This window comes from Anarhichas minor, unplaced genomic scaffold (assembly GCF_050575085.1).
Source record: "Anarhichas minor isolate MPS153535 unplaced genomic scaffold, ASM5057508v1 ptg000012l, whole genome shotgun sequence".
NCBI classification, from domain to species: Eukaryota; Metazoa; Chordata; class Actinopteri; order Perciformes; family Anarhichadidae; genus Anarhichas; species Anarhichas minor.
In genome coordinates, this window is record NW_027466458.1 from 3,967,817 (window position 1) to 3,993,258 (window position 25,442).

The following is a 25,442-nucleotide window of genomic DNA, read 5'->3' on the forward strand; positions in this document are numbered from 1 at the left end:
GAACCTAAAGCAATTATGAAATGAAAACAGCACCGCTGAAGCAAATTTTATCTTCCAAATGGGATTGCAACCAATCCCAGTCCTCGAAATTTGCTGATTCATGAGTTGCAATTTTTATATATTTTTTTCGACATAACAGCGCCACAAAGGAACATTTAATAAGCTCAATATGTGCACAAATACAGGACACAGAAAAAGGCTCGAGTCCAGAGTAGATAGAGTAATTAGAGCTGCTAATTGTCCGAGTGCAGCAGTCGGGAAATATTCAATTACAAACCTAATTGTCAGTATTCACTATTGCGTTTGTGTGCTTTGACACATCTCCTCTACTCACCCATTGGTTCCTTGATAACCCTGTAGTAGTCCGGGGCGTCGTTCGGGTCCACCGGCTCCAGGAACGGCCATGCCATTTTATGCGCCTGCAGAGGAGGGAGAGACACAGAGAAAGACAAGACACATGAGAAAGCTGAAACCAATGAAGAAAAACAAACAGCACCATGAAAATGACAGTGGAGGCAGGTGGGTCAACACAGATGTTCCTTCTTACATTCTTCCACACTTCTATCTCTCACACACACACACACACACACACACACACACACACACACACACACACACACACACACACACACACACACACACACACACACACACACACACACACACACACACACACACACACACACACACACACACACACACACACACACACACACACACACACACACACACACACAGACCACTGGAGAGAGGAGGAGGAGAAAAGAAAGGGAAGCTGGGAAAAAATAAATGCCGAGGCCGGGCAGCTGTCCAAGTAGCGCTCTGCGGAGCTGAACCCATCAGATAAGACGGACACAGAGAACTTTTGTTTGCTGCTCTTACACTGTAGCGGGGCCACAAGGAGCTGTGTTAGTGTTCGGTCTATCGCTAGCAATTAAACTACCACTACAGCTTACTGCTCAGGTGAGTGTTCATTTACCTGTACAGTCAATGTAATTCAGTTCACCCCCCGATTTGCTCTGCAGATTCAAGTTTTACTGTATTTGTAGGGGGACCAGTGTAAAACAAAAAACAGGTACCAGAGCACTCATTGTTTGCTTCTTACTGTCGTCTTTTACACCTGAGATGCCAGGTAAGTGAAATAATGTAGCTCGACTTTAGTATGAACATCTGATTCACTTCTATAATACTGTGCAATACGGCTTACAAATAAAACCTTTTTCACATCACACCTGATTTACGATTTGAATTGCTTTTTCCCTTAAAAACAAACCAGGCCTACAAAAGACAAAATGACTTATTAACTAAATCATGTATTAATAAATTCGATGTATTGCCCAGCTGTACTGTCCATAGTACACAGTAAGCCCATGTGTTTGTGCAGCTGTGTACCTGTAAGGACCGCAGGATTCTCCGCAGGCCCTCGTAGTCCTTGTCGGTGAGCGGCGTGAAGACCGTCATGGCGTCCTCCGTCGACTGACATTGCGGACACACGTATTCGTCGATGTGGTTGGCCTCGCTCTGCAGGATGCCCACACAGCGACCGTGGTACCAGTTCTGACAGCGGTCACAGCCGATGTAGAACCTGTGAAGGCGAGAGGAACCGTTACTTGTGATGTCGGGCCCTTTGCATCGTCTATCAATGTGATTTATAAATGAATAAACCATCATCAACGATCAAGAGCGGAGAGATGATTGGAAGACGCAGTTAGGTGAGCGTGGCCAAAACAGAGATCTAAAATGTGATTTTCTTAAAGCAAAAACACATCGCTTTTACGATATCAAAATTTGTTTGGGTTACATTCCGCTGCTGGGACGTAGCTCACTGATGCTGACTTTTTGCAGTGAGGGACACACACACTTACTGGGACTCGTCGTACGGCGTCTGACAGATGCAGTACAGCTCCTCTGTGCTGCTCTCTTGGCCCCGTTTGCACTCCACACAGATGTAGTCGTCCATCTTCTTGGCCTCCTTCTCTGTAATACCCACACAGTCTCCATGATACCAGTTGGTACACAGGTCACAGCCAATGTAGAACCTTTAGGGGGGGGGGAAAAAGGATACAAAGGTGACTAACACAGTATGTCAATAAATATACAAAACTATAATGGATATTAATACGTTAGTTTAAAATCATAATCCAATAGATAGCACAGCTTTTTTATGTGTACGCCTACACCACATCCAAACAACCGTGTAGATTAAGCAAACTAGATCGGATCTCAAAGACAAAGATTGGTATCGGGGTCGACGTGTTTAACTGATCGTAAAAAGCCAATAAGAGTAGTTTATTGACGTAATCTACACAAAAGGTGTACAGACAATGAAAATAAACACTTAACGGAACACAGTTCATTGAGGTAACTCAGGAAAAGGCTGCACTGAAGCAACAAACACTGGAGGACACTGGAGATAGGAATTCCAGAGAGAGAGGTACAAGGCCAAAAAGACTACAGGGAGGGTTTGTTATTTTATACTTATTAAAAAAAACATTGACGAACAGCTTGGATGCAGGAAAGTTCTTTCTTAATGCAATGCAGAGCTATTCAATTGTCAAATGTACTTGAAGTGGGCACTGTGCTGCTGTACTATCTCGGATCAGGACTCTGTATTGGCGGATAACCAATAGGCAAAATGGAGAAGTTTGCTGTTATTTGTGGGGTTGTTTCTCTGCTTTGGTACATGACCACATTGATACAATTAGCAAACAGGGTGAAGTTTTGGGTTAATTCGGCTGCATAAGTGACGTTTAAACAAACTTCAAACGAAATTCCATCCCTCGTCCTAATATTGATTCTACAACCAGTTGCTCGCCTACAGGATGAATGAACGCTCTGCACTTGCTGCTGCAGTCTGGAGGTTCGTGTTTTTGTTGGTCAGCAAAGTTCAGGGCCGTAAACTCTTCCTTTATAGTTTCTGGACCATTGAAAAGTACAAAACTGAAACTATATTTCTGCAGATGAAAGGCAAGTTCCTCCAAGAGGTGATTGAAAAGTTTCACCGGTCAATCGGTCCAGTATGTTGTTTTTGTTTTTTTTAGGGAATTGTGTCTCGCTGTGCCTACCACTACCGTGCCTACTCCCTGGGTAATACAGTATTTAAATTCGAGGTCATTGTCATACTTGGTCTCGTCGTAGGGCGTCTTGCAGACGCAGTAGAGCTTGATCTCTTTTTTGCTCTCCTTGGTGCTCGTCGTCGAGATCATCTTCTTCTTCTTGGACTTGGCTGACGTAGCAGTCTCCCGCTCCTCCTCCCGTTTCCTCTTGTGGGCGGAGGCAGCGCTCGTGGTAAGGTGGTGTGGAGGGGTGATGCCATGCTTGTGTGCCAGAGTATGTTGCTGCTGGTTGTGGGCGGCGGCAGCGGCGGCGGCCTGAGCTGCCTGGTGGGCTGCAGCCTGAGCCCTCTCCTTCTCCCTCCGCATCCGCAGCAGGTCTTTCTTTAGCTCCTCCTGAGGAGCGTAATGTCAAGACAGACGGGGTTAAAATGGGTGGAGGACACCTTTATGAGCTGAACTTCGATTTGGTTATTCATGATTTATAATGTTTCAAAGAAATAAAGGTGTTTTCTCAAATGCCATTTGTCACACCTCTTTATATTGCATTTTAAACTTCAGGCTTACTTTTTATGTGCATCATGGTTTTGAAAATGCATACGTTGGATAATGAATGGACCCATATTTCTTCCAAATTGTTCAGCTTTTTTTGTTCCCCCTGCCGGCCTTCATACCTGGGCCTCTAGCTGCAGCTCCTTGTCGAGAAGCGCCCGCTTCTTCAGGATCTCCATCTTGAGACTTTCTTTGTGCCGATAAAGGAGCGAGGAGAGCTTGCTGGCGTTGGCCAACCTCCTCTTTGCCTCCACCACCTCTTCCTTCTTTCTCCTCTTGGCAGCCTGCCTCTCATCCTTGTCGATCCGGTCCAGGATGTACTTCATCACCTGGTTGCATACGATCATCCTAGACAGACACAGACAGAAGAAAGGAAGTCATTACCGACTTATATCCTCCTGACCTTTTAAAAGTTAGAGGATCATAAATGCACTTTGTATAGAATAGGGAAGTACTGTATTGTGAGGATGGATACAGTAAAACAAAAGTCAAGTCTCGCCTAAAAACACAGCTCAAGGATTAGCCCTCCTGAATCTAATGAGGACCCATGTGAAAAAGGGCTGGGTTACATTCAGGGTATTTTTAAAAAGGCATAAAATACACATAACACTCCTGCTGAGAGAGAAAGTTAAAAGAGCGAGGAGGAAAGGATTATCACATCTTGAATTCAGAAAGTCAGTACAGTTGAAGTCACAGAGGAAGAAAGTTATCCCTCCGACACACCAGTGGATTTTTTTTATCCAAACAATGCTTCAATGCTTTAGAGAGTACAACCTTAACGACTATTGGCTACTTCAAAAATGTGAACATCTAACTTTCCACACATAAGAAATGGCAGTGTGTGTGTCAATGAACAAAGAAAGTATTTCTCTCAACACAAGTCCTTGAGGTTTTCTAGTGGCTCAGTTGTGTAAGCTGTGCAACTATAAACTCCAAGGTCCTGGACTTTCCTTGTATCCCATCCGGCTCTAAATCTTTCCTTCCTCTGCTGTGCAACATTAAATAATTAAGGATAAAACAAACTGTTTGCTCACCCCCCCCCCCAACAAATTTCACTAGGACAATTATCAGTCTTTTATAATTTCCTTCCTAAAAGCGATGCTGCTGTGTCATCATCCCTGTGAGAAGCAGCAGTCAGAGTAGTCGTGTCTTACAGATGTTAGAGAGGTATTTGGTTGTTGAGTATTTATTTGTACGAGACCCTGTGCTTCAGTAGCATGGGAGTGGAGCTGAGGGTTGAAAGAGGGGTATGGTGAGAGATTGACAGAAATATGACGACTGGGAAGCCACGCTGCTCTTGTAAACATCGGGAAGAGAGGAAGAAAATTCAAGCAAAATAAAATGCGCACGGGGATTCAGGGTCCTATACCGTTTGGTGATCTAAAGGTACAAGAAACATTAAGCGATACTATAAAAACTAAACGAAACAAAAACTTAAACTGAACGTCAGTATGACAGTAAATCAAGATAATTCCTGGCTCTATGTCCCGAGTATGTTCGCCAACATTCACAACTAAGCTCGAAAATTGCTGCTCCGCGTATAGCGACACGACGGCGCGTTCAGTGCACGCATTTACAGCTGCTGAGGTCAAAGACGGGCCAGGGTTCCTACAGCGTGAACACTGAAGTACACACTGTCAATGTAGCATGAAAGTGGTGGATAACTGATGAAACTGGACACACATAGCACGCTGACGTCTGAGCTCGGAGTTATTCCTAACAGAGCCATGTTTTGAAGGAAAAGCGAGAGAAAAGGACGACATGAAGAAATGGAAAACAAAATAAGCAGAGAGACAGACAACAGACAGCGCTGCTGTAGTGATGTCACGGTAGTCTGGGGTTGGTATTTCAGGTTTGTGTGAATGGGTACAGTGTTGACACACCGTCTGTGGACATAAACACCTGGTTGTCAGAGTCAACTGTAGGTCAGAGTATAATCCATCTACAGCGTATGAAACGGGAGGGAAGGAGGAAAGACTTTCGAAACATTCTTCTACTTTGACTTATATTTTATAGATTCTGGTTTGATTTCTAGAGTAGTCGTATTATTCCTAACTCTTTGTTCTTCTTCTATCTTTCTGACAGTTTGTACTGAGAGGGAAGGTGCAAAGAAAAAAAAGTGATTATTTTACCTTGATTATTTTGTCAATTGTTGCGAAGCTAATTTAGTTTTTATAAAGAGAAGTGTAAACTCGCTATATCCCAACAAACTGGTGCAGGGTTGGAAGGGCCTTGTGTGATGTTATTGTGCAACTTTTCTCATTTGTACATGGGTTTGTCTTTGTGTTCTCTGTTGTCGGGTCACAGTGAGTACACGCAGCTGTTGGTGGTTACACACCCAAAAGTTCTCACGCTGTGTAGTACCTCCCAACATGGTGTTTGGACAACAACGAAATGGAGAGAGGATGAGATGGTGGACGGACTGCCCGAGTGAGATCCATATGCTAAGAACACGGGACACGTAAGAATTCAAAGACGAACTGTACCACAGGTAATCAACATGATGTCTGTGCTGTTTCCATTTCTATGGTGCACATGCTGCCGCAGTACGTTCATTGTGATTGGTGACAAACTGCACACAAACCTCTGATTCTCCTCTCTCTCTACGGGCGTCATGGTCTTCTTCTGCTTCAGGTGCTCGATCACAGCGTTTTGTTTCATCACCACCTGAAACACACGACGCAGGAGGATGTCAGAACGAAACTACATAATTACCAACAGAGAAGATATTTACAGTTTGAGAGGAAACATCAAGAGCAAAAAACAACATTCGAATAACATTTAAACCAATGTGTAGGGAGAAAAAAATAAATAAATAATAATTTGGACTTTATGAAAACCCTTTGTAACTTTAGTGATGTTAAGTATGTACTACAAATATCTGCAGAAATGGATTATTATTAAATGTGACTCGGCAAGATAGAGTGTCAAAAACACAGAGAAAGTAAAACAAACACACACAGAAGTAGTGACAGTATTAAGCCCAACAAACAAAGACTGGCCCAGAACTGTAAAAATAGACCCAGCCTTAGAGGAGGGTTGGAGGATGGTGACTGTTTATGTACTGATGGCAGGGAGACAGCGTGTCTTGGACTGAGATGGATGACCTAACTATGATGGGTGCCCGAACACACACACACACACACACACACACACACACACACACACACACACACACACACACACACACACACACACACACACACACACACACACCTGTTTCTGAATGATGTCGCTCTGGCTGGCTGCATTGAGGGCTTGCTCTCTCTTGGCCTCTGCGGCTTGTCTCTTCTTCTGCTGCTGCTGTTCTCTGAGCTGCTGGATCCTCTGCAGCTGCTCCTGGACAGAAGCTGCCTGGATGGTCACTACGTTCCCAATCTGTGCAGACAGCATAGTGCGATAAGGTATATCAATTAAACAGTTTAAATGTGTGAAGCAGTATACAGAAAATGTCTAAATACTCTGATTTGTTTTCCACTAATTTTACTAGGACCCAAACCCCTTAGCGTGGTCCTATGAAGATAATATAAGTTGGGCTCTGGTTCAGCTGGCTTGTTGCTCTACCTGTCCTCCCTGAGCTGAGGTGGTCCCAGTCTGTTGTATCTGGATAGGAAGCTGCAGTTTGATGTGCTGTGGCAGAGAGCCTCCACCCTGCTGGGCCTGCAGCTGCGCCAACACCTGCAGTCACAACACAGAGGATACACAAAATTAACAAAGCTGAAAAGAAAACCAGGGTTGTGGAAAGTAAAGTCTCCTACTGCTGGACACCATGTACACAATCTTAACTACAGCTGTTTTGGTAAGTGCAGCGAGGTTATGGCTAAAGTTACATTACCGATCACAGTGTGTCTTTGTTAATCCTACCTGTACCTGCTGCTGCAGTCCTGACATGCTGATGAGCTGAGGTGTCTGCTGCAGCTGCAGCTGGGCGGTTCCTCCCTGCGTTTTCACCTGCAGCGAGGTGGGAGACTGGATGGGCATGTGGGCCTGCGTCTGAGGGGGTAACTGGCCCTGTGGGGTGGCCGACGAAGGGGTGCTGGTGGTGGCCAAGGGGGTTGCCCCTGCCTGGACGGGGGCGGCAGCCTGCTGAGCGGGCTGTGCTGGGGTTTTGGTGGAGGTGGGCACTGTGGTGGCTGAAAGTGTGAGAGAGAAAAAGGTTCATAGAGGGAGCATCATAAAAAAAATGTCACCCTCATTCACTGCAAATCACCCAGCAGGAACACATCAAATTCATTATTTATCTTCACAATTATATAAAAGTTTGCCCAAATGCAAACATCCTAAAATCTGTTGAGTGATCCGTGCTCGTTTCTCATCATACCTGTGCTTGATGTGGGTGTGGCAGCTGGGGCCAAAGGGGTGAAGAGGAAGCGCTGCACCTGGCCGTTAGGCAGCGCTGCCTGCATGAGCTGCTGACCGGGTCCTGGGATCACGGTGACCCCGTGAGGTATGACCTGCAGCTGACCGGTGGTCTGGCCCTGGCCCTGAACCATCACCGTCAGAGACTGTTGGGTACCGCCGACACCAGCCTGCCGATCCACACCTGAGCCAGCCTGCTGCTTCTACGAGAGGCGGAGAAGAGAGTGGAAGGTGAATCACAGCCTACAGACCAGTCAAATCCAAAATAAACTGCCTTTGGAGAAAAATTGTGGATGTATCCCATTTCTATATTTGAGGATTGAGCACAGTGTCACAAACAAGGTGTACAGACCAAAGTCCCTAAGAGTGTATATAGCAGATGTACTCCAATAACTTGTCTAAAAAGTGACAGGCCATGTTGTCCTTTATATTTCAAATCAAAATGTATTGCTATTCGGTAGGTGTTCATGTCAAAGGGTCAAGGGTGACACAGGACGACCCTCACTAACCTGTGTGAGCTGGGTGAGCTGCGCCAGCGTGAGTTTAACCTGGCCTTGCCCCTGCGCCCGTGGGGTGCTGGGGGGGGTTTGTCCTGCTGCGGTGGCGCCGGACGCCCCCTGGCCAGTGACTGTGGCGACGGGGCTGGCACCAGATAATGCCGTGGAAACTGCCTGGCCACGAATGATCTGCGTCACTACCTGTTGTCCACCCTGACCTAGAAGAGAAAGTTGTATAACAATGGTAAGTGTATGCATATGCAGAGAAGAGTTACAGAGAGGGCATGCAACAGTTACATTTTAGCTCGTTTATAAATGTGCTGCTGGTTTGCCGTGATTCTTGAAGGGTGGGTTGCTATTTGTCCATCTGAAAAGTATTCAAACTCCCATGAAAAGTACATTACCTTGCTGGACCACAAGGGGTGTGCGGAGTATCGTCTTTCCCATTGGTCCCGTCTGCTGGATCGGTGTTCGGATCACTGTCATTCCTGGGCGGATCTGACCACCAGCCGTCAGAACCTAGGGGGATAATTACTTGAAGACTTATTAATAGTTTCAAAAGGCAGCATTTTCTTCCTAAACCGTCTTCCTAAAGAGGTCAAAAATCAAGGTGAGGTACAAAGGAGCACGTCTGGAGCGGATTATATTCTATAATATAAAATAATGCACAGAGAAAGTTACCTTCTTTAAAATGAACCAACAGCACAGGCAACACAATAAGTAATGAGACAGGCTTTCAGCAAATATAGTAGAAAATACAATGTAAACAAAACAAAGCAGAAGGCAATAGAAGTGAGGAAGCACAGCAGAAGAGTTGTGATCACATATAAGGATGAACAAATTGATGAAGTTAAAACATCTGGATGGGTACTTCAGAGCAGGGAGAAGGCAGATGTACCTGCTGCTGGGAGCCTGGGGTATTGGGCCTGATGTTGAGCGTGGTGGTGCGGGGCTGGAATGTGGTGTAGGTCTGGGCACCGCCCGCTGTGCTGGAGGGGATGATACCCAACACTTTCTGCTGCACCACACCTTCAAAGAAAAGAGACACGGAAAGATACCCGAGTGAGCAGATGAGAAGAACGAGAAGAGAGAGGCCCGAGGAGAGGGGTCGGGTGAAGACGAGGTCTCCCAGGAAGTGGTTTGTCAATACTAACCGTCAGTCGAGACAAAAACATAACAGTTGGAAAGATGAGAGGGACAAGGAGATACTTTAAGTGATGACGCAAATGGCATGGAGGAATAAGCAATTTTAAGTAAAAGAGCAATTCTGCGAGGACAGGGTTAAGACTTGTGGTATGAAGATCACATTTTAATTATATCCTTATAGGAGTGCTTGTAAGCTTATATTTTTATAGATATATATTTATTTGACAAATACCTGCCTTTTACAACATCAAACACATCCACCAACACATTTCAAAATGCTCAAACGTTCCCAATACAATTACCGGTGTGGAGCAGTGGCTACATGTTTTCCGCGTCACAAGTGAGTATTTGTGCAGAAGTCCTGCATTGATGCAACTCAACACATTATTTGTGGGCTTCTCTCCTTGCTGGATGGCCAGCGTTTGATCACAGCAACGGTAAATATTAGTTGAGCAGGTAAACAAAATCTTCAAAGGCTGAAAGCTTAGTTGGGCTTCCCCCAACATACCTGAGCCCCCCTCATAAATTATGCATGAATTGAGATCCTACTTTTTTTTTAAACTTCAATCTGACAAAGGGAGCGTTTCATATTTGTTCGCCGGGCTCTGTGCCTTAATGAGCTCACGTGAAGCTGATGGTAGAAATGGAAACCATAAGAGTGTCGCTCTCTTTCCCTCGGCTGCCGCTGCCTTCTTGCTGCGGTTTTTCAACCGCAACCGAGCAGGTAAACCTATACATCAAGGGTTTCCCTCTTCAAACAGGGACCGTAAACCCGGTCGTAAGACCAGGGGAGTAGCTGCTCTGGTCACACACATCAAACATGCTTTTCTATGGACTGGCTGTTTGGAGAGGTCGGGGAGTTGGGACTCCGGAGTTGAGAGGTACACTTTCATTCAAAAAGACGAAGGGAAAAAAAAAAGAAAAATGGAAACCCGCTATAGAGGGCTACCTGTCTGGGACGCAGACCTCAGGGTAAACTTGTTTTCCTGCCTAACTTCCTTAAGCCCTTCCAAAACAAACAGGGCGCCCAACAGTCATGCTGGATAAATACACATGTCCATTAACTGGTTACACTCCACCTGAACTTAGTTTCTCCTTCATGGGGACTTCAAAGGGAAGAAAAATCACTTTCTTTGTACCGTTGGTGAATATCATTCTCTTTATCTGGTGAATGCAAGGTTTAGTTTAAGCAAGTCTGTATTAAATGATGCATTTACTGCATATTATGATGCCAGTTTTAGTGGCATCATCATTGCATCATGTTTAAAACAGAGTTTAAACCTGTAAAAATGTGATCTATATAAACGTTGATACAGTTTATAAAGTTATTTAGTCTCCATACTAACCTTTCCTATCCAATGTTTTTGTGTTTTTCACTGAAGCATATTTTCAGCTTGTCACAAGACATCTAATGTATACAGCATGTAGTCAGGTAACTGATTTCGTGAAAGCTAAATCTGACCTATATAACCCACATGAAGTGTTGAGCAATATCCATCATCCAATAATTGATCCGTGGTGTCAATATTGACATTTCAAAACGTTGAAAAACACCTAACTTAAGATAGTACAATACTGAATCCGAAGTCTGGATTTAGAACCTCAGACTACACAAGTCTACCAATCCCAAAAACCATCCAACCAAAATAACAGCTTTCTATTAGATTACCATGCCGACAGGACACAGCCAGACACGATGTGCCACACCAAACTAAGCAGCTGACTCATGATGTTGGCTCACAGTGGGCACCACAACAGAGTTGATGGAGACCAGGCTGCCACAGTAGCACAATACACAGTGAGCGGCTGACTGCTGCTGTAATGTTAGCCCTTTTTACATTCGTTCAAATGGAAACAGATGGAACAAAAAGCTCACTTGGAGATCAAGCATCCACCAACTTTTCATTCATTTACAGTTCATTTGTCCTTTTTGTTCTCCACCAACTCCCGAGATAAATATATGTTTCTTTAGCTGACAAATGCTGCACTCGTCAGACTTGCAAACTCTAGAGAAGTAAAAAGGTTACAAGATACAATACATGCTTATAAGGTAAGAGGGTTGGTGAGCATTTTCCCACCAAAGAAAATTTTAGTGATTTTAATACACAAATCAAGCCTTTTGGAGCGATACAAGTTAGCTAATTCTAACTAGTATAGCTAACATTGCACATCAGGAAGGTGGCTTTAAACGGTCTGCAATAATTTACATTGCGTTGTTCTGTTAGGCAGCGGCTGCTTTGACAATAGCAGCAGTTTATTTGCTTAGTTTTAGTCGAAAACACCTGCCTGTTGCGTCTAAAAACATTACTATGAGAGCTTTGTAAATAAATTCAGAGATTTTGGAACCCGGCTAAATTTCGAGCATGTAAAGAATAACATGTCTGCATTAGCACCATGGTAAAACTAACTGTGACAGCTGTGTGACTGATTCAGAGAGGTACGGGGCCAGTGTGTTTAATAAAGCTGAACACTTATAGTTCTTCTAAGTTGTGGGCCTTTAAAAAAGACTACTTGTGTACTTGGCTCACTGACAGTAGCAATCAAGGACAGAGGAATGTCCAATTTGTGCCTTTGTAGACTTCAAAATATTTGGGCATGTGGTAGGTGGCACCAACTACATTTAAAATGAGTGAAGACAGACTCGGTCCCTCTAGAGCGCTGTGTGCGTGGTTGGCACACTAAATTGCTTACAATGGCGTCCAATTAATAAGCCAAATCTAATTTGGCTCCTTTGACACATTTGAAATGTCTCAGCTGTGGGTCCGAGGTGAAGCAATGAAAACACAAAAATACAAGCATCCTGAAATGGTGGCGAATGGAAAGAAGAAATGTCTACACTGAATAAATGTAACCGTCTGCCCGTGTGACTGATTACAACCTAGCGTACCTCCTTGTGAAGTCGGTACGTTGACTGTGACGATCTTGCTGTTGGCGGGCAGCGGCAGCTTGGTGGTCACTACCTTTCCACCCACTGAGGTCCCCGTGATCTGGAAGGTGTGCCCACCAGACGTGGCCACGGTGGTCTCCGTGCCCACTCCTAATAAAGCAAACAAACAAAACATCACGACAAACGATGGAAATCCAATAATATCACTACTTCTGATGATCGACACGTAAAACGCAATTTACGTGAAACAGAAAAACAACATTTTCAAAAAGCTTCGCACTTTGTTGGGGAAACATGTTCAAATTGTCTAGTTCATTAGAGCCAATCGACTAACACACCGTTTGTGTCTAAACTAGCACAGCTGCAGTTACAAATACATAGTATGAGCACATAACAGAACAATATCTGGTAAAACAATTACAGATTACATAGGGAGAGTGGTGTCCCTCTTGTGAACACGTGTATAATGATTTGTTTTGACTTAATTTAGGTAAGAACAAAGAGTACACTGTACTTCTCTGCAGCTCCCCCAGACTAAAGTACAGCTAACTGGCTATTAGTTACGCTGCTCTGCAAAGTACCTTGTGTGCTTTGACCCTGCTTGACCCAAGTGGCGAACGACTGCTGGAAGTTTTTGTTCTGCTGGAATGTGACGGGGGTGCCTATCTTGGTGGACAGTACCACCTTGGTGGTGGGGGTGCCCTGGCCTGACAGTGAGCCGACGATGACTTTGGGCGTGGCGATAGTCGTTACGGGAGTCCCTGTTGGGGTCGCTGTGACTGTGCCCGTTTTCTGCTCCAGACGTTTCTGCAAAACAGTCAGTCGGTACATTAACATAGGAACCCACGACAGAAGTATACAAAAGAAATGCCAACACACAAAATCAGTTGAGTAGAAAAGTAAGATGCAAGCCTCTGTTGAAACACCTTTTTTTATTTTTATTTTTTTTAAGGCTTACTTAATTTAATAAAAATGAATGTGCCTTTGAATAAATTAAAGATTTAGTGGAAAGACTACTGAACTGCACCACACTCACCTTGGCCTGCTCTGCTGCCTGAGCTTTCTCTTTCTCCACCCTGTAAAAGACAAAATAACCTCAAGTTTAAGACGGAGCAAACATTTGTGAAAAACAAAGAAGGAGACATATACTATACATGTGATTGGTAGGTAAATGGTTAATTGACTTGTACTTGTTTTGAGCTGTTCTAGTCCTACGACCACTCAAAGCGCTTTAACACTACATGTTCATTCACACCCATTTATACATTGATGGTAAGGGCTAGCATGCAAGGTGCCACCTGCCCATCAGGACGATAACATTCATTCAACATTCACACACCGTAGACACAGCTGCGGGAGCAACTTTGGGTTAAGTGTCTTGCCCAAGGACACATCGCATGCACTAGCTGAGGCGGGGATCGAATATTTGGACTTAGCTGCAGAAACGGTAAAATCACCATCCTGAATAATATCGGACTCTCCAGTTTGACATGTTTTGAAATGTAGGCATGGCATGCTTGACCCTCTGACCTTTCTGAGAAGGCTCTGATCTCCCAGAGGTCCAGCTCCTCCTCAGCCACCCAGGTCTCGATCACCACTGGGCCCGTCTGCTTGGCGGGCTCAGGCTTCTTGGGGCGCAATGCACTGGAGCGCAGCCCCTTCCTCTGAGGGGTGTGGGTTTCTGGGATGGTGGTGGAACAATACCAGATCAGTGTCATTGTCTAACTTTTAAAAGGAGCAACACAACTGATTGATAGAAATAGACACAAACGATTCATAATTGTTTTCTTCCACTTAAACTAATCATGTTTTTTCTTCAGTGTCAGGAATAAAAAAAGTGCCTCTAACCTTTAGGGGTCTCAGGCACTCCCAGGGGGCAGATGATTTTGCGGATGCAGTACTCTGAGCGAATGCCATAGGGTCCCACGTCGCGGCGCTTGATGATCTCTGTGGTGGTGATTTCAGTGTCCGATGTCTCTGTGGCAATGAGTGGGGATAGGGCTGGGTTGGTATGGTGATGAGGAGGAGAGCCCGAGAAGATGGAGGAGAAGCACTCCAACATAAACACAGTGACGCTTACATGAGACTAAGGACGGTGTCTTTTTCAGACAAGCACGTTTGTAGCTTTCTCGAGGCCAACATGGAGATAAGGAGGGACAGCCCGAGTAAATACAGGAAGATACTATCGAGTTATTGAACCACAGAAATGCTACAGTTTTTTGAACACCAGTTTGGAGTTGATCCATATTTGTGGAAACACCAGCTGCATCTATCAACAATATAGGTAGGAATATGGGTATAAATAAAGCAGAACATTCATTCAGGAAATCAGATCAGGGCACTTCTACATCTTATATATCAAACACCATCCTTTCAGGGTGAAGGACATCTTTATTTGGAGGCGGTTGGATGGTTTCAGAGAGTGGGGGGGAGGGGTCTACCTGTCCGCGTGGTGCCGACAGCAGCGGATGGTTTGACGGCCATGTCATCCCATCTCAGACAGGCCCACAGGAGCCTCAGCATCAGGCTCACACCAGCCAAAGACTTCACCGTTTGCAAGCGATACCTGTAACACAACCAGGAGGTTCAAGTACTTGTCATATATTTACACTAGCGTGTAAATATTTGTCCAAGTGTTGTGTGTCATTTACAGCTTTTCACCTGCACATAAAATGGCAAACTGCTATAATGAAAGAAACACCTGAGAAATGGAAATGTGTGTTGTGTACATGTTTCTGAAAAGTTGAATTTTAAACACAAGAATAGCGGTTCTACAGTTATGAGCTGAAAGGTTTTTGGCGTCCCCCACCCTGGTGTCATACAGGTCATTAGTGCCAGGCGACTGGCCGCCAGTGACTCCCTCCGTGTCAGAGAAAACACATTGGAGCACGATCATGGGACGGGAAGAGGCGGACTGCGGTTTTTAATGGTGTTGCTGTCCCCTCATGACCGCTTCGGAGAAAGATCGACTGGCTGACATATTTAACCAATCATTTTATACACTAATTTGCTTGAGGGCTAGATATAACATCTACATAAACATCTCCACAAGGCTGTGTGTGTTTGGGGTTTGGTAGATATTCCCTTTCCCGTGTGAAGCCACCCGACGGGAAAACATCCCTGGGTCACTGCACAAAATGAACATCCCGACACTTGTCCCGCCTGGTGATTCATGACTGCTTCAGATCTCTGAGGTCCAGTTGAAATAACCTGTGTGACACCAGGCTCGGAGCCACAACATGCCGCAGGGCCAAAGCCACGAACAGCAGACAGGGAGGGAGACATAATGAGCAACAGATCAACAGGAAAGGGCACTTTGACAAAACCAGGAGAAGGTTTAAAGTGGATGCAGGAGGGATATACTAGCAGCCGAATGCACATTCTTAGCTGCTAAAGAAGTGTGTGGTTTTAAAAACATGTCAAATTAAGCATCTGTTAGTAGAAGTAGAGAGCACAAAGCTACACAAGCTTTGTTTTATCATTAAAGATCCACGTCAGGGTGAAGGATATCAATAAGAAAGATGTAAACTGAAAAAAATACGGTAAGTGTGGATAGTCCTGCTCACATACTTCATACCAGAGCCATAGGTTTGTGATGTCCATTTCATGATATCCAGACTTAACATTCACTGCACTGTGACAGTGAACATGTAAATCTTTGACAAAAATATGGCAGAAAAAAAAAACCTCTTCAAGACCTGATACACTTTGTCCTTGGAGAATTTATTATGAATATTTTTTGGGGAGTCAGTAGATTTAAGTAGACTAAAACTTATATATTCAGTTTATTATAACTGGGCTTTCTGTATTGGAATTTCCATCATTTGGAATTAAGTTGTGTTTGTCTAAATGTACCAGATCCAAGTTGTCTATGTTAAGCATTGGTTTCAATAATGCGTGCGGTTTAGGTGGTTGAGAAGCTTGAACGTGCTTACCTCCAGGTGATGCCAAACGTGGGCCTGGGTGAAGGATACGGCCAGATGTCCAGCGCTGGCTTGGCGTTGTAGCTAAATATGGACACCTCGCGGAATCCACCTCGCCTCGCCAGCACCTTCAAGTCGCCGTGCGGCAGAACAAAAATACTCTTGCGTTGGCTCTTGGTGACAAACTTGCGGTAAGAAGGAAGTGCGGTGTCTGAGCGCGTCTTCTTGGTGCGGGAGAACTTGAGGAGGCGGACGCGGCCGTTAGTCGACGACGAGTCCTCGAGGCTCACAGCGACAGACGTTAATGAGGTTTTGCCCCTGGTGTCCCTTGTTGACTTACTGATGCAGAGCGCTGTCTTCTGTTCCTGTGTCACTATCTCACTCTGGCTGTCCTCCGACTGACCATCGTGCCCGGGTGAACAGATCTTGGTCACAGTTGTTTTGGTCATGGTGGTAAGGGTGGACACCGCACTGTTCTCCGCTGTCGATGCCACGGGCTTCGTAATCACCCCAGACGCATTCGACGGCACTTTAGCCATCTTCATCTCCGTGGAAACTACAGTTGTGGTGGTTGTGGAGGTTGTGGTTACCTGGGTGATGATGGTCTTGAGTGGTTCTGTCGTCCCGCTGTTACTATTCTCCTCTGCGAAGTCGTCGCTCAGACTGGACTCTTCCGCTGAAGGTATAGGAGACGGAGCCATTCTGATGATCTTGACCGCGGGACTGGGTTTGGACTGAACTGGTGATGTGCTGCTGTGCTGCAGAGTGCTCTGAGTGTTAGCTCCAAGTGCATCTATATTGTTCTCCAGCCTCGTCATCTTCAGTGGAGGTTTGTAGTCCTGGTCTGACATCATCGTCTTGCTGTCTACCTCTACCTTAGAAACTCGGATCGGTTCCTTGCCCCCAACCTCTGTACAATCCTTGAGAGGGGCCACATCTCCGTTCACTAAAGGCTTTAGCTGCGTGCTGTCCTTGACAACCAGCCCTTGTTCTTCGCCATTACCTGTGCTGTTCACCTTGGGCTGTGGACTATTGTTAAGCACACCATTATTTGAGCTCTTTACAGAGTTACTCAACATGCTTTCACTCCCCAAGCCATCATTACCATTTACCTGAGGGAGAGGAGAAACTGGCTTGGGAGTGCTATTGCCTTCGGGTCTACTTTGTCCAACGCCTTGTACATTTTCTCGGTTCACCTCTAGCCCCGTGCCATTTTCCTCTGTACCTGAATGCACTGAACTTACATTTTCTGGGTTTTGCTGAACACCTTTAGAAGGAGATGTGTTTTGACTGCTTATCTGGTCAAGAACACATGATGTTCTTTGAGAGTCCGATTTCAAGTTGGGTACCTCAGGCCCTGTGTTTTCAATATGTGCAGCCGTGGTAACATCTGATGGTACACTGGCTGTTTGTCGCTCTAAAGAGCTATGTATCCCCCCTGCTGTTGTTTCACGTACATCAGGCAGTGTGACGCCCTCTTGCCCTGAACAGACTCTTTTGATCTGATCAGTTTCTTTTGGCCCCATAGTCCTTTCCACTAAGTCTGCCTCCAATACCTGAGGTATGGAGGCGGTGTGGTTTTGTGTACCTGTACTGCAACTGTCTTTGGGTGTGGCGTCTGGAACGGGAGAAGGAAGAGGAGGAGTGACCGTCTCATCTGTAGTTTTAGAGACTTCAGCCTGACTCTCCCCTTCGACCTTTCCTCCTCCGAGTTTTCCTGCCGATGGAGTTTGTGTCGTGGAAGATTTCTCCTCCACTTTCACAGCTTTGTCCAGTGCAAGCTGTGTCTGGACGAGAGTATGGGGCTTGAGTGGTGACCGCGGCCGGACAGGAGTGCTCAGAGCAGGGCTTGAAATGGCCGAAACTGGTGCGGGAGTCTGACAGTTGGGGGCAGACACCTGCTGCCTCTGCCTCTCCTCAATAACGTGCTGCTTCACTCGTCGCTCCAGCAGGCAGTCCAGCTTCGAGGACTTGACCTTCTTCTTGTAGGCAATGCGGGTGAGGAAGCCCTTGCTGACATCCACTACATCGTAGTTAAAGGGTCGTGTAGGGCTCTCCGTAGGCTCCTCCTTTATGGAGGCCTTCTCCTCCTGAATACTGGACCCTGGGGAGAAAATTAATTCAGATTTGAATCTGCATTTATATACAATTCTCCTGACAATCAAGTTGAAAACGCTTGGGAAGGACACACAATACTAAAGTAAATGTTGTAATTATAAGTTGTTGAAGTTCAAAATGAAGCACAACTCATGAGCCACATGCAATTGAATACAGTGCAGTTAGACATTAAGTGGCACTCTGTCATACTTTGCTCTTCATCTGATCGAGAGTCTGTGGGGTCCACCTCCATCCCTGCAGGTGATTCATCTGCTGACAATTCCTCAGACTTTTCCTTTGCATCTACCCCTTCTTTCTTTTCCTCTTCCATCCTCTCATTAGACTCCAAATCTTCCACAGACATCGGAGGATCTGGTGCGGGCTTGGAGAGGTTAGAGGAGTCTTCATCTATCGCCTCACTGCTTAAGACAGCAGCTCCCTGAGCTTCTGGTGCAGCCACACTGGGACGTCGACTCAAGTCCAACAGGGTACATTTCTTGCCAAGTTTAGCATCTTTGGAAAACACAACGACTTAATTAGAAAAATAAATAAGACTTCTATTACATAAAGAACATGTTTTGGACACTGCAGTTAATCTACAGCTTTGCTGGACATTTTAAATAGTTGGTAGCAGATTGTTGAGATTACTGAGTGAGAGATTAATTCACTCTTAAGAGTTATAAAAACTTTAAATTATAGAAAAACACATGTTAGGCCTCCCGCTCCAGACCTTCCAGTTCTTTGCGGTAGTTGGCGTTGGTGTTGCCGGGAAGCTTGGGGAGAAACCGCTGCACATAAGTCCTACTGATCCAACTCCAGCCCCCATAGCCCGTAACGCGATACTCCTCTCCTTTCTGCTTCCACACCTTCAAATAAGACCAGAAAACAGAAGAGGAATGAGTAAATCGAAAGAGATGAAAGGTTCACACAGAGAAAAGCGAATTAGGGGAAACAGATGGGGAGAGCAAAGGCAGAAAGAGAGATTAAAAGTTCAAAGGTTATTCGCCCACTGATCACTAATTGCTGCTGGAAGTGACTCACATAATAACTCAACTTGCTGCATCAAAGAGCCCTTGATGGTCACTCACGCGCACACACACACACACACACACACACACACACCCACACACAAACTAGTTTTTCCTCAAAGCGACGCCTCAGTTTTCCAGGCAGCAAAGTCTAAATCTTGAAGTAGACCAGACTGAAATAGTATTGCCATTATCCCATTGTCAATATAGTTTCATGTTGTGTTTGCATAATCAACAGAAGTAGACTAGTTAGGGCAATAGAATATCTAACTTTTGAGGTAATACATTCATCTTGAGCCGGGTTTGGATTCGACCTACCTGGTGTTTAATTGGAAAGGTGTACTTGACCCAGGTGGCCTGTTGCATTGTCTCCTCATCCTCCAGCTTCTTCTCCCTCTTCTTCACTTTCTCCTTCTCCTCACGCTCCATGGATGTCATGCGGTTTAACCTGAAAACGTTTCTTTTTTAATTGTCATACAGTATAGCCTGCTGCTCTTAAATTGTAGATGCAATTGGCTCTACTTCCACAAAGACTCGGTCTCTTCAGGACAACCACACGTGTATTCTATTTTCAACATTTCAGCCCATCTCTTTAGCCATTTGGAAACACATATGTAAAGAATTATTTATCTCATTATTAAGTGCGAGTAAACAATTGGAAAGCTTCTTGAGTGATGTAAAAGTATAATTAAAGCATTGACTTATTAAGATGATAAGATAATAGTTGCTCTTGGAACAGAAATCACACACACACACACACACACACACACACACACACACACACACACACACACAGTCTCTCTCTAAATTACTCTTTGCTTACAGTTCAGTCTCACACATACACACACTCTGATCCTAACCTTGTGAAATCTTGGACAATCACCTCTTTAAAGGGGCGTTGTGGTGTTACAGCGGTAGTCGAGGCAGAGGTGGGTGGCACTGGTAGTGGACTTGCAGTCTAAATATTATGCCTCACAGCTAGGGTGGGCCTTTTGATCTGGTCTGCTAAACTAACCACACAACCCCTGTGTACACAGTGAACGCTTGTTTGAATAGTTATCTTGTTTTGATGTATTTGAACGTCTTGCATTTAAAATGGATTTGTGGATGGAACTATACAACTATTATTTTTTTTATGTGTGTTTGAGATATTATAGCACATAACAAAAGCACAGATTTATGAATACGTGTAGTGTGTACACTGTATGTACAGTACACAAACACACACACTGTATTACCTGGTATGGCCCAGTGAGTCCTTCCAGAGAGGCAGCATGGCCACAGGTTTGATGGCACACTCCAGGATGGCCAGAGCCAGCGCAAACTCTCTGGCTTTACTGCACATCTGAACTGCTTTGATCCAATTGGTCCTAAAAAACAAGCAAAGAATCATTAAACATTTTTCACTTTTAGGTTACATTAAGTTTTCAGGTCATGGTATGCTTTTACTTTTGTAAAAGTGCTTTAATTCTGACCTTTCTTTCATACCTACACATAGGACGATTTAATCAGTGAAAGGCACCAACACCAACAAGACTGATAACTTCCTGAACATTTTGTGTGGTTATAAAACACATAGCAAGCCACGCAAGTATCAGAATTGTAATAAATCATTTCCATATCACAGTGCCTGAATCAGTACCTGTGTGAGGCCCAGTTAGGGTGCATGAACGGTGAAGGAACGTTGTTCTCCAGCTGGATGATGGTGATTCTCAGGGTGGAGATTGTCAGCACCTTGGAGCCATGGATCGACCCATTCCACTTAAACTCTCCTGCTGGTGTCATGCAGAACTTGTGGGAGAGATGCCGCCTCTTGTCGTGGTCCTGATGAAATACAAATAAAGTAGGTTTCAGTCAGGGATTAAGTGAAAGCATCTGAAAGACCGGGGACATTTCAGAGCCCCATTCAATATTGGTTTATAACTGTGTCACTGTATAACTGAGCAACCCTGCAGCTCTTATTTAATGTTGCATTTGATGTTGTACCTCGAAACATTCAAATGTCAAAAGCAACAAGTTGTCGTGCTACTTGCCTCTCTGTGCTGGTGTTTGTTGAGGGCCACAGTATTGGAACTGTACTGGTTATGATAGACGCGGTATTTTCCCTCCTGTCCAAGCTTGAAGTACTGGCTGAGCGTCCCCTTCATCACCACCTCCTTGCCCCGCGTGCTGACCCGGGTGACGTCTCCCTGTGCATTTACTACTAGTACCTGTACAGGCAGGGGAAAAAAGACATGAGTCATTCAGATATATTTAAAGATTGCCTTACGACAAGGAAGTTCATATTCCCATCCATTGTATTGTCTGCATAAAATGAGCATCCTCATTACAGACAGTGACGTTGCAGCATTGAAATGAGCTGTGGTAGAGTGTTTTATTAGGTTTAACACGTTAGCTCGGGACAATGTTTAAAAGATTGTCAGCTAAATCTCTATTTCTTCCTCCGAGGCCTTTAACCTCATCTACAAACATACACTGGCCTGTGCACCCGTGTGTTTGACACAACGCAGGTTTCTTTTAATTTTTACATATTGTCTAAAAGAGCAAAAGCATAATCATGCATGGCTCTCCTCACCTCTTTGCCCTCCTTGAAGCCCCTGTTGGCTTCGTGAACAGCAGCAGCCACCTGTTGGTTCTTCATCTGGCTGAGCTTACTCTCTGGGTTCCTCAGCCGGGTCACCATGCGAGTGGCTGCAGACCTCTTACTGCCGAGACCCCCCTCGCTGTTGGCCGAGTCTTTACCGTCTCCTGGAAACCCAATGCCAGAAAAAGCCAAGACTTAGACTGTTGTAAAGTCTATTTGAAAGCATGTATGATGTGTAATGATCACTAAAAGCAATACCATCATGACAGTTGTTTCATAGCATAACAGTCTGAATACTTATTTTCTCGGACAGAGAAAACTATCATGTAAGATGGGTTGCTTGTCTGTTTTAAAGTCTATTTAATGGGATGTACAATGTGTAGATGACTGGTATGATATCAAGGACAGTTGTTTTTCTGGCATCAGTTTAGGCTTGAAAAGATAATTTTACATAACCTTTATTTAATCAAGAAGTCTCATTAAGATCAAGATCTCCTTTGCTAGACATACCCGAGTACAGCTGAGTACAGTTTTCAACAGTACAACAGAAATTAGAAAACAAAACAAGATGTAATTATGAGGTAATGTTTTGTCAGACCTGTGTCATCCAGGCTGGCCAGGGATGACTGGGAGGACTTGTCAGCCAGGTCTGGAGGTTCAGGTCCTCGGGGAGGGACCCTGGCTCCCATGCTGCAGTTACTGTTCTCCTCGCTGGTCTGGGATTGCTGGCTCAGGCTGGGGATGCCATCTCCACTGACGGGGACAGAATCTGACGACGGGTTTTCTGCTACACAGATAGAAAATCAAAAAGAGGATTGACCGTTACATAAACAAGATCAGCTTGTCCAGATTGTGTTGTTCTTCATCCGAGACATCTGTCAGGGTGCGTTTAATTGTTCCGGCAGAGTACGGCTGAAATTACTGATCTAGAAAAACCAGACTGTTGCATCAAAGCTGTCAAAGGATGACCAAGTAGAAGCTTAGTCTTAATGAAGGTAGACACTTTCCTGTGATAGTTCTGCAATAGTTAAGGCTATACCTCCCTCTACTGATAAGTCAAGGGTAATGCATGCACCAAAGAACAGCACAAATGGAGGGATGGGGCACTTGAAAGCAATGGGCGACCAGTCCAGGCAAGGCAAGGCTCCAGCAAGGCTTACATAACTACACTGACAATGAACGGTGAACCTCTGGAATTATTAAAGATGAATATGTGCAGTTTTTCAACAAAGGCTCTCCCTAAACAGAGAGATATTTAGTCAGATGTTAACAAGCAAACAGCAAAGGAAAAGCTTATTATGCCAGGCAATGTAAATGCTGTCCCCAGTTGACCGAGGCTCGGTTCTGGGCATGCCGAGTGCGATGACAATGCCATCTGATCGCAAATCAATCGATGAAATCGGCATCTCCGCTCTTTAGAGAAAAATAGAGCACGAGGTTTTAAGAGTTCCAAGTGCAAAATGGCTGGAGGTGTTCCAGGGCCGACGGCAGGTTTCAAGAAAGAAAAGTTGGACGATTGAACACAAAAGCCAGCAGATGGAATGAGAGCCACATGCAAAGCAGCAGGCTGAGAGATGGTCAGGAGGAACGCCAAAGCACCGGCGCTCACAAACAATTCACTGCTATGAGATTCATCACACAATCCTGTGAAGTTGCAGCGTGTGACGGTAAAGCAAATCTCCCCCCCAAAAAGCTTAATGAGGTCAACTTCCCCCCCCCCGACATGTCCTCGTATACCTTCGGTGTTGTTAGAGACCTTCACATGGGAACATCCCGCTATCAGAGCCGCTCCGGCGGCGGCCGAGGGCTTTGGAGCCTCCGAGGCCACGCCATAGCTCACGGCGGTGGGGAGGGTTTGTGTTGGGGCAGAGGTTGCCAGAAGCGTAGGTCCGTCTGAGATGCTACTGCCACTACTGCCATCTTGGCCAGTGGGTGGAGCTTCAATAACTACAGGTGGACAGCAGCAATGTTGTAAATATTGTGGATATTATGGAATAATGCATTCAAAACTTGGAGACAATGGAGAGAAGCAGTGACGGTTGGGGAAGACCGATGTGGTCAAATCCTAAAATCATCCATCATCAATTGAAAAAAATTATATTACCTTTGCACTTTTACTACCTTTAGATTTTCAAGATGAATGCAATCATGCATTTATGGGAATACATAGACATTTATATTCATTATGCTCTCGTGGCCAATAAGCGAACCAAAGACGTGTTTTGTTCTGCTGCACATGCAGTAAATGTTTTATCGCTCTGTATAGGGGCCTCTTTATTGCACTGTATAAAACATTTCCAGCAAGACACAGATATAAATTAAACTTTGTGCTTTAATCGTGTTTGTCAGAATACCAACATAAATACCTTCACCATCCATTTTCTCTCCCGTGGCCTCTTCTTTAGTCTCCTCCTCTTCCGTCACATCTTTGACCTTGCCCTCCTGTTGCCCCTCGTCCCTCAACTTGGCCTCTTCATCTTCCTTCTCTTTCTCCAGCCGCGCTTTCAGCGCCTCCTCAGCAGCCCGTCTCTTCACCTCCTCCAGCTCCTCCTCCTTCTTAGCCCGTAGCCGCTCCAGGATCTCCTCTGGATGACAGAAGCAAACAAACGACGACAGAAATGAAAAGGAGGGGAAAATAGATAGCGTGTGATTATCATGAAATCACAATCAGGGAAAAGTTGGATTATCTGTGCGTGATCAAAGAGCACAATGGCATCCTGCTGTGTTTCAGAATGACCACAGTGTTGTTAATATGTGCAGCAGCAGTGATAGTCGCATATTGAGAGATAAGCACGACGGGTCATTGATACACAACGGAAGACTGTAAAGTCCTTCAGCAGAGTATGACTCATCTGTCGCACCATGACTGGTTCAACATAAGGTGAGCAATAAAAAGCCTCCATCTGCACTGTGCAGGCCAGCATAAAGAAACCAAGATAAAAACAGAGAAACATTGACATTAATTGGTTTTTCCAATTATCATGACCAATCAATCCCTCGTGTATCTTAAGTATCATGTGTGCTACGTGTACATCCTTGCATTCCTTGAAAAAATACAACAAAAAACACTGGGATGAAGCTGTTGCTGTCAGTTTGATAAAGTCTGACAAACGTATTCGTACAGGCATACATCTTTTATGTTAAAGTCTGCAGAAAGTGATGACCTTCGACTTAACTGTGTGTGTTGCATCAAACGTAAACGCCACATACAGCAGCACCATTTAAAGTGTGGCGCTGTGTTTCAACCCTTTATTTGTGATGAAGGTTAATGGCACAGCAGAGTGAATGCTATAAACACGAGGTGCTCACAAGTGCA

At 44.9% G+C, this 25,442-nt stretch overlaps 1 protein-coding gene across 4 annotated transcripts in view; it reads right to left on the reverse strand.

The window, feature by feature from the left end:
• The window catches only part of LOC142948349 (nucleosome-remodeling factor subunit BPTF-like), a 39,879-nt gene that overhangs the window by 5,714 nt on the left and 8,723 nt on the right, over nt 1-25,442 (reverse strand). For 2 of the 4 annotated variants that reach the window (XM_076090333.1, XM_076090330.1), the window contains exons 5-34: nt 24,493-24,711; nt 23,864-24,073; nt 22,725-22,913; nt 22,118-22,290; nt 21,576-21,752; nt 21,185-21,366; nt 20,781-20,912; nt 19,861-19,990; nt 19,245-19,380; nt 18,725-19,027; nt 16,430-18,521; nt 14,936-15,060; nt 14,343-14,471; nt 14,025-14,175; nt 13,531-13,570; nt 13,076-13,301; nt 12,495-12,644; nt 9,360-9,490; nt 8,866-8,980; nt 8,474-8,679; nt 7,927-8,167; nt 7,470-7,738; nt 7,170-7,283; nt 6,822-6,983; nt 6,190-6,272; nt 3,728-3,953; nt 3,124-3,449; nt 1,866-2,039; nt 1,393-1,585; nt 335-419 (exon numbers count right to left, since the gene is read on the reverse strand). In XM_076090333.1, coding sequence (XP_075946448.1) covers nt 335-419; nt 1,393-1,585; nt 1,866-2,039; nt 3,124-3,449; nt 3,728-3,953; nt 6,190-6,272; nt 6,822-6,983; nt 7,170-7,283; nt 7,470-7,738; nt 7,927-8,167; nt 8,474-8,679; nt 8,866-8,980; nt 9,360-9,490; nt 12,495-12,644; nt 13,076-13,301; nt 13,531-13,570; nt 14,025-14,175; nt 14,343-14,471; nt 14,936-15,060; nt 16,430-18,521; nt 18,725-19,027; nt 19,245-19,380; nt 19,861-19,990; nt 20,781-20,912; nt 21,185-21,366; nt 21,576-21,752; nt 22,118-22,290; nt 22,725-22,913; nt 23,864-24,073; nt 24,493-24,711 — 7,089 coding nt within the window. The remainder of the gene's footprint in view (nt 1-334; nt 420-1,392; nt 1,586-1,865; nt 2,040-3,123; nt 3,450-3,727; nt 3,954-6,189; nt 6,273-6,821; nt 6,984-7,169; nt 7,284-7,469; nt 7,739-7,926; nt 8,168-8,473; nt 8,680-8,865; nt 8,981-9,359; nt 9,491-12,494; nt 12,645-13,075; nt 13,302-13,530; nt 13,571-14,024; nt 14,176-14,342; nt 14,472-14,935; nt 15,061-16,429; nt 18,522-18,724; nt 19,028-19,244; nt 19,381-19,860; nt 19,991-20,780; nt 20,913-21,184; nt 21,367-21,575; nt 21,753-22,117; nt 22,291-22,724; nt 22,914-23,863; nt 24,074-24,492; nt 24,712-25,442) is intronic. The other 2 variants (XM_076090329.1, XM_076090331.1) reach the window with 2 other exon arrangements.